Here is a 9,115-nt window from a genome sequence, read left to right as displayed (position 1 = left end):
CCCCCCGCCCCCCCCCCCCCCCCCTCGAACACTCCCCCCGCCCCCCCCCCCCCCCCCCCTCGACACTCCCCCGCCCCCCCCCTCGACACTCCCCCGCCCCCCCTCGACACTCCCCCGCCCCCCCCCTCGACACTCCCCCGCACCCCCCCTCGACACTCCCCCGCCCCCCTCGACACTCCCCCCGACACTCCCCCGCCCCCCCCGCCACACTCCCCCGCCCCAAACCCCCCCCTCAAACATTACCACCTCAACACGACCCCCGCCCCCATAACCCCAAAGACCACCTCCCAAAATCCCCGCCCCAAATAACCCCCCTTCAACACCACCCCAACCCCCACAACAACCTCCTTAAAACACCCCCCCCAACACCTCCCCATAACCCCAAAATTCAGCCCCTCCCCCACCCATAACACCACAAAACCCACCCCAACACCCCCCACCCTCTATACACCCACCCCATAACTCCCAAACCCACCCCCCTAATATATCCCCCAATACCCCAACCACCCCAACACTACCCCAAACCCACCCCCTCCTCAACACCCTCCCCTCCATAGCCCCCCGCCACACCCCCCCTCAATACATCCCCTCCCACAACAACCTCCCTATAGCCCACCCCCCCACAACACACCCTCAAACCCCCCTTCCATATCCTCCCACCCTCTTCAACACCCCCCCAATACCCCCATCACCCCTTCCGCAACACCACCCCCACCCCCAACCCACCCCAATACCCCCATCACACCTCCTGCAAAATCGCCCCCAATAACCCCCCCCCAACAGCCCCCCAATACCCCCCCCAACAGCCCCCCAATACCCCCCCCCCCCCACAGCCCCCCAATACCCCAGCTCAGTATCTGAATATGAGTTTGTAAATAATGAGATTGATTTGATTGTCCAGCTGACTAACTCAAACTCCACCCAGTATCCCAAATATATGGTGACAAAAACCCCTGGGCATTGGGCGCTCTGTGCATGATCCACTATGGCACAGTGGTTAGCACTGCTGCCTCACAGCTCCACACTAAATTGCCCTGGGTATCCAAAAGGTTAGGTGGGTTTACTGGGTTACGGGGAGAGGGTGGAGGTGTGGGCTTAAGTAGGGTGCTCTTTCCAAGGGCTGCTGCAGACTTGATGAGCCAAATGGCCTCCTTCTGTATTGTAGATTGTATCAATGGTCTGAATCGAGGGCTGAGTTTAAGGTTTAGCCACTTCAATGCGATTCAGCAGGAAGTCCAGTGTGTGCCACAGGGGAGAAAGCCCGTGGGGTCTCCTACCCTGTAACCAAATGCTTGCCCCTGTGTTGAAGGCTACTGCACTATTTCAGTCCACTTCACTCTCTCCGACAGCCTTGGGTTTTATATGTGAATATATAACATATGCACATAGGACACAGACGTCAGCAGTTACAGACAGGTCTCTTTGATCCATCCAACCTGTCCCATGCAATTTGTGAACTTTGGGTATCACAATAAAGACACTCCCTACCCAAAAATTATGATCTTCTGGGAAAGGGGGAGAAACGATCAAACCCTCCCAGACATAATTGCTGGGGTAGAGAGAAATTTGGGAAATTGCTCTCCCATCTAGGTGATCAAAACTTTGCTGGATACCACCCCAGCCCTGATCATTCTATACCGTGCCTGTCCTTGCACAAGGTCACCTCCTCTCCTACCAGAAACAGCTCCGGCTCTCGCGCAACGGAATTCAGCGAGTCAGCATCCATCGTCTGAGGCAGCAGCCTGCTTCCGAGCTTCACTGTCCTGGGATCGCAGATCTTGCTGCGTTCAGCTTTTTTCTCCTGAACTGATTCAATTGTCAGCTGCAACATCATCATCTCCTAAACCTTGGTCTGATCACCCCTGAAGTCTCCACTCCCGTAGAGTCCCAGCTCTCATGTCCAACCTTAATAATGAACAATCTTTAGACAAGAAATCAGGCCAGTGCCCCATCACTGCAGCCTTTCCAAAGCCTCAGTATCACCCGTCACGCTGAGAGTGAATACTGAATGTAGTATTCTAACTGTGGAATAGCCAGGGTCTTCTACAAGGACAAAGCAGGTCAATGGTCCTATAAATACACCATTGGACCCATTTCATACGCCTATAGCTACCCCCAGTTTGCCTTGTTGACCTTATTTTAGGAGAAGAATACTCTGTTGAATTTTTCCAGATGATTTTGAGGCCTAGCCTGGAATTATTGATTCCATGTTGATGACGGTATTTGCCGATTTAATAGTTTAATTTCTTATCAGAGCTCTGAGTACGTCACTCATCCCTGGGGAGAATTTAGCCAGTAACTCTAACTCACTGATGTTTCTATTGAATGCACAGAAACCACCATTCAGTCCAAGGTTGCCCACAAGCTTTTCCCTCCATCATTCTTCTCCCTCTCATCAATACGTTAATCAATTGACCTCTCCGCTCGTCTTTATCTACTTCTAGTGCTTTGTGCAATTTCACAGGTCATCCCCACACTGCCCCAGATAACTTCCACTTAACCCAGGTTATCATTTCTATTACTGGGATCGTTTTTTAGAAGCTTCTCTTACTGCACAGGCTTAATTGAGAAACAAAGTTGTAACAGAAATCTATTCCCTGTTAATAACCACATCACTTCGTCTTGTATCCCAGATTCTGTGCAGGAAGGGCCAAGCAGCAGACTTGTCGACTGAGAACGTTATCAGTGACTGATGCTGTGAATGCACTGAGGCCATTCTACTTTGCTGTACACCCCGATTTCTTTGGCCAGTATCCGAGAGAGAGGGTAGGTACCGATGCTTCGTGCGTGCGGTTTCTGAGTTGCAGAACCAAATAACTGCTTTGGAGAGGGCACGAGGGTTTGCCAGGATCTCGTGTCAGCCGAGTCTCGGTGAGTGGCAATCTCAACTGTGAGTCAGGAGGTTGTGGTTTCAAGTCCCGCACCGGAGACTCGAGTGTGAAATCTGATCTCTGATGCCCGCAGTGCAGCATTGAGGGAATGCTGCACTGTTGCAGATGCAGTCTTACAGATAATATGGTAAACCAAAGCCTTGTCTACCCTGTCAGGATGATAAAAAGTCCCTTGGTATTACTTCAGAGGAGCAGGGGAGCTCTCCCAGTATCCGGCCCAATATTTATCCCTCAATCACCGATGCTGAAATCGATGGAAATGCACACCTCTCTTTTCAGAATGTTATCGGGTCAGCTGCCTATCTAGAGCGATGGCAGAAGCAAAGAGAGATTAAATAGAGCTGTTTGAAATCAAGAAGGGTTTTGATAGAGTAAATGACAATCTGCTTCCACTGGGGCCAGAGGGGCACAGATTTAAGTTAATTGGTCTGGAAACACGCTGCCTGAAGGGCAGTAGGACCTGATTCAATCGTGATTTTCAAAGAGAAATTGAATAAATACTCAATGGGGAAAGATTTACAGGGCTGTGGGGAAAGAGCGAGGGAGTGAGACTATCTGGTTAGAGCTAGCATAGGCACGATGGGCCGAATGTTGTTGCTTTGTCAGGTGGAACACCAGAGCCTTCAGTTTTTCTTTAAACCGCACAGGTATGTTCTATCTGTGTGTGTGTTTGAGCTCTCCTAAACGTCTTCACCCTGGTCTGTAACTACTTGTTTAAGCTTTTAAATTGTTCCCATTGCTCTGCCTGTGATAATCTATCTATACAACCACCTCTGTTAGGTATTTTGTTGCAGCATGTCATTTGTTTTCCATGTTTCTCAGGTCAGCACCCGATTCCTGTGTTTGAAAACAATCACGGAAAGATCTCTGCGAAAGCTATCCAATTAGTCCCACCTTTGTGCTCTTTCCACGTGGCCCTGTAAGCCTTTTGCCTTCATATAAATTCCCTTTTCAAAGTTATTATTGGATCTCTTTGTGTCACTCTAACAACCCCACAAATTATTGGAAGAAAGTTATGTCGGGACACAGTTTTCAGGAGAAGAGCGTGATCCTTAACCCTTTAAACTCCTCGGCGATGTTCATGTAGCTCAGGACAAACTACATCTTAGTGAGAAAAGTTTGATTTTTAATTGCATTAAATTCCGGTTCAGGTTAGGAGATAATTTGATTGTAATCTTTTGGTTAAACTCTGACTGGGAATATTGTTTGCAAGAGCAAACTGTGATTATGTTTCCTGGAATTTAGGTGGTTAAGGAGTGATTTGACTGAAATTTCCAAGATATTAAGGGGGACAGATAGTGAGATTTCTGTTTGGGGAGTCTCGGACAAGGGGAAATGTCTTAAAATTAGAAGCAGGCCTTTCAGGAGTGAAATTAGGAAACAACTCTGCACACAGAGTGGGGAACAGTTGGCATTCTCATCCACAAATGACAATTGATGTTAGACTAATTATTCATTTTAAAACTGGGGTTGATAAGAGTTTTGTTAAGGATATGGAGAACAAGCGGGTATATGGAGCTAGATCACACATCAACACAACCTCGTTGAACGTGTCGAGAAGCTGAATGGCTTCCCCCACACTTCCTATGCTCAAAGTTAAAGACAGCAAAGAAAAGCAGTCACATCTCAACCTGGACCACTGGGAATCTTATTGAAATGCCGATCGGACTGATGCACATGTCCTGGCAAAGTCCTCTTGGACCCAATCAGTGCTGTCCTGCCATAACCACGGTGCTCTTGTATCGGGGAGGAATGATAGTAATGGGCTGGCTGGAGTCATTATTCAACTTGGAGTTGAAGGTTTTTAAAAAATTTCTTGAATGCTGCAGCCCAGATTTGCTGAGTGATTGTGGCAGTGCGTGCTGGCTGCGGTAACATTTAATGACTGATTGGAGAGTACCTCAGCCACAGCCCGTGGTCCCACCAAAAGAATCTTTGGAGTCAGGCTTTGGATGAGCTAGTGAACACTGATGGGCCGAACAGCCTGCTTCTGTGCTACTCTCCGATTCAGACACTGGTTTAGCTCATCGCTGGCTTTTAAAGCAGACCAAGCAGGCCAGCAGCACGGTTCGATTCCCGTACCAGCCTCCCCGGACAGGCGCCGGAATGTGGCGACTTCACAGTAACTTCATTGAAGCCTACTCGTGACAATAAGCGATTTTCATTTCATTTTTCATTTCACTGTTTTCAGCTGTAAGGAAGTCTCCATGTGTTGTTTTGCAGGAAGTGAATGAAAATTCCCTCAAGCGGTTGAATAGCTACTTGGAGTGCCTGCAGAGACCGGGGCAGAAAGCCCTTCAACCCACCCAGCTCACGTTTTACATCAGAGACACAGCCAGCGATCCCAACTCTCCCCAGCACAGTGCAAATACCTCAGGTGGGAGCTGAATGCACGATTCTTACTTCTTTGTGTTTTAACTTAACTGGTGTCAATTAGAATTTTATTTTAGGGCAGATAGTTCCTGGATTATATTGTTGCTTAGGGTGTTCCTCTCATAACCTCTCATTACACTGTCATCCTATTTCATTGTTCTCACAGCAAGGCAACCATTTGCTTAACAAAGAAGATGAAGCCATTAAACCCAAGCTCATCATGTCAGTTGTGAATCAGTGAACCCAGTGTGTAGCACACCCACCTCTGACTCAGAAGGTTCTGGGTTCAAAGCCAGGACTTCACAAAAAAAAATCAAACCTAGGCTGACACACTGTGTGTGGTTCAGAACTCTGTTGTCGGAGTGGCCATCTTTCAGATGAAACCTTTAACCAAAGCCCCATTTGTTTTCTCGGGTGTATGTAAAGGATTACATGGTACTGTTTTGTTGAACATACAAATTAGGAACAGGATTAGGCCATTCAGCCCCTCGAACCTACAGAGGGGAGGGGTGATAAGTGTGACAGTGCAATAGTTATAGGGGATTCAATTGTAAGAGGAATAGACAGGCGTTCTGTGGCCGCAAGCGAGACTCCAGGATGGTATGTTGCCTCCCTGGTGCTAGGGTCAAGGATGTCTCGGAGCGGGTACAGGGCATTCTGGAGGGGGAGGATGAACGGCAAGTGGTTGTGGTGCACTTCGGTACAAACGACATAGGTAAAAAAAAGGGATGAGGTCCTAAAGGCAGAATACAGATAGCTAGGAAGGAAGTTAACATAGAGAAATACAGCACAGAACAGGCCCTTCGGCCCAGGATGTTGTGCCGAACGTTTGTCCTAGGTTAATCATAGATCATAGAATTTTGGACACGAAGGACAATTTATCATGGCCAATTCACCCAAACTGCACATCCTAGGACTGTGGGAGGAAACCGGAGCACCCGGAGGAAACCCACGCACACACGGGGAGGATGTGCAGACTCCACACAGACAGTGACCCAAGCCGAAATCGGACCTGGGGCCCTGGAGCAGTGAAGCAATTGTGCTATCCACAATGCTACCGTGCTGCCCTTAAGAACAAATTAATCTACACGCCATTATTCTACCATAATCCATGTACCTATCCAATAGCCGCTTGAAGGTCCCTAATGTTTCTGACTCAACTACTTCCATAGGCAGTGCATTCCATGCCCCCACTACTCTCTGGGTAAAGAACCTACCTCTGACATCCCTTAAGAAATTGGACCTCGAAGGTTGTGATCTCAGGATTACTACTGGTGTAACGTGCTAGTCAGAGTAGAAATGACAGGATATATAGTATGGATACGTGGCTGAAGGGATGATGAGGGGAGGGTTTCAGATTCCTGGGGCATTGGAACCGGTTCTGGGGGAGATGGGACCTGTACAAACTGGACGGGTTACACCTGGGCAGGACTGGAACTGATGTCCTAGGGGGGCTATTAACTAGAGTGGTTGGGGAGTGTTTAAACTAATGTGGCAGGGGGATGGGAAACGATGCAGGAAGTCGGAAGGTAGTAAAACAGGGACAGAAACAAAAGGCAGTAAGGGGGGAAGTGTAAGGCAGAGAAGCCATAGTCAAAAATCAAAAAGGGCGACAGTACAAGGTACAGTGACTGAGGGGAGCTCAGTGAATAGGCCCAGTAATACTAAAAGGAATAAAACGGGAAGTAAAAATATAAATGGAAAGTGACACAGCTGGTTGTTACATGAAGATATATGTTCAACGACAAGGAAAATTAGGAGAAAAGTTAAGTGGAAAAATAACTTAGGAGAGGTTACTGATCAAGGTGTTAAGATTCAAAGCAGAGGTATAAAAGCCAACATAAGAAAGGTTGAGCAGATTAGGATTGTTTTCGTTGGAAAGACGGAGGTTGAGGGGGGACCTGATTGAGGTCTACAAAATTATGAGAGATATGGACAGGGTGGATAGCAACAAGCTTTTCCCAAGAGTGGGGGTGTCAGTTACAAGGGGTCACGATTTCAAAGTGAGAGGGGGAAAGTTTAAGGGAGATGTGCGTGCAAAGTTTTTTACGCAGAGGGTGGTGGGTGCCTGGAACGCCTTACCAGCGGAGGTGGTAGAGGCGGGCACGATAGCATCATTTAAGAAACATTTAGACAGGTATATGAATGGGCGGGAACAGAGGGAAATAGACCTTGGGAAATAGAAGACAGGTTTAGATAAAGGATCTGGATCGGCGCAGGCTGGGAGGGCCGAAGGGCCTGTTCCTGTGCTGTAATTTTCTTTGTTCTTTGTTCTAAGTGTACTTTACCTGAATGCTCGTTGTATTAGGAATAAGGTAAATGAGTTGATGGCACAAATCATCGTGAATGACTATGATTTAGTGGCCATTACTGAAACATGGTTAAAGAATGGTCACGACTGGGAGTTAAATATGCAAGGGTATCAAACTATACGGAAAGACAGAGTTGATGGTAAGGGAGGTGGTGTAGCTCTATTATTTAAGTATGACATCCGGGCAATAGTAAGGGTTGACGTCAGTGATATGGAGGATAAGGTTGAATCCACTTGGGTGGAAATCAGGAATAGTAAGGCGAAAAAGTGACTGATAGGAGTAGTCTATAGGCCACCAAATAGTAACACTATGGTGGGTCAGGCAATAAACAAAGAAATAACGGATGCATGTAGAAATGGTACAGCAGTTATCATGGGGGATTTTAATCTACATGTCGATTGGTTTAACCAGGTCGGTCAAGGCAACCTTGAGGAGGAGTTTATAGAATGTATCCGCGATAGTTTCCTAGAACAGTATGTAATGGAACCTGCGAGGGAACAAGCGGTCCTAGATCTGGTCCTGTGTAATGAGACAGGATTGATTAATGATCTCATATTTAGGGATCCTCTCAGAAGGAGCGATCACAATATGGTGGAATTTAAAATACAGATGGAGGGTGAGAAGGTAAAATCAAACACTAGTGTTTTATGCTTAAACAAAGGAGATTACAATGGGATGAGAGAAGAGATAGCTAAGGTAGACTGGGAGCAAAGAGTTTATGGTGAAACAGTTGAGGAACAGTGGAGAACCTTCCAAGCGATTTTTCACAGTGCTCAGCAAACGTTTATACCAATAAAAAGGAAGGATGGTAGAAAGAGGGAAAATGGACCGTGGATATCTAAGGAAATAAGGGAGAGTATCAAATTGAAGGAAAAAGCATACAAAGTGATAAAGATTAGTGGGAGACTAGAGGACTGGGAAATCTTTTGGGGGCAACAGAAAGCTACTAAAAAATCTATAAAGAAGAGTAAGATAGATTATGAGGGTATACTTGCTCAGAATATAAAAACATAGTAAAAGTTTCTACAAATATATAAAACAAAAAAGAGTTGCTACGGTAAATATTGGTCCTTTAGAGGATGAGAAGGGAGTTTTAATAATGGGAGATGAGGAAATGGCTGAAGAACTGAACAGGTTTTTTGGGTCGGTCTTCACAGTGGAAGACACAAATAACATGCCAGTGACTGATAGAAATGAGGCTATGACAGGTGAGGACCTTGAGATGATTGTTATCACTAAGGAGATTGTGATGGGCAAGCTAATGGGGCTAAAGGTAGACAAATCTCCTGGCCCTGATGGAATGCATCCCAGAGTGCTAAAAGAGATGGCTAGGGAAATTGCAAATGCACTAATGATAATTTACCAAAATTCACTAGACTCTGGGGTGGTCCCGGCGGATTGGAAATTAGCAAACGTGACACCACTGTTTTAAAAAAGGAGGTAGGCAGAAAGCGGGTAATTATAGGCCAGTTAGCTTAACTTCGGTAGGAGGGAAGATGCTGGAATCTATCATCAAGGAAGAAATAGCGAGGCATCTGG

The 9,115-nt window shown here is 46.8% G+C and overlaps 1 protein-coding gene across 1 annotated transcript in view; it reads left to right on the top strand.

Moving 5' to 3' along the window:
* Positions 1–2,610: 2,610 nt before the first annotated feature.
* Positions 2,611–9,115, top strand: part of tcaim (T cell activation inhibitor, mitochondrial) — a gene marked incomplete at its 5' end in the record, with an annotated part of 29,363 nt that continues 22,858 nt past the window's right edge. The window contains 2 exons of the mRNA XM_038808491.1: positions 2,611–2,766; positions 5,115–5,268. Of these exons, the coding sequence (XP_038664419.1) occupies positions 2,611–2,766; positions 5,115–5,268 (310 nt within the window). The remainder of the gene's footprint in view (positions 2,767–5,114; positions 5,269–9,115) is intronic.

The sequence above is a fragment of the Scyliorhinus canicula genome, chromosome 10, assembly GCF_902713615.1.
Source record: "Scyliorhinus canicula chromosome 10, sScyCan1.1, whole genome shotgun sequence".
Taxonomy (NCBI): domain Eukaryota; kingdom Metazoa; phylum Chordata; class Chondrichthyes; order Carcharhiniformes; family Scyliorhinidae; genus Scyliorhinus; species Scyliorhinus canicula.
This window is presented reverse-complemented; position numbering and strand designations above follow the sequence as displayed.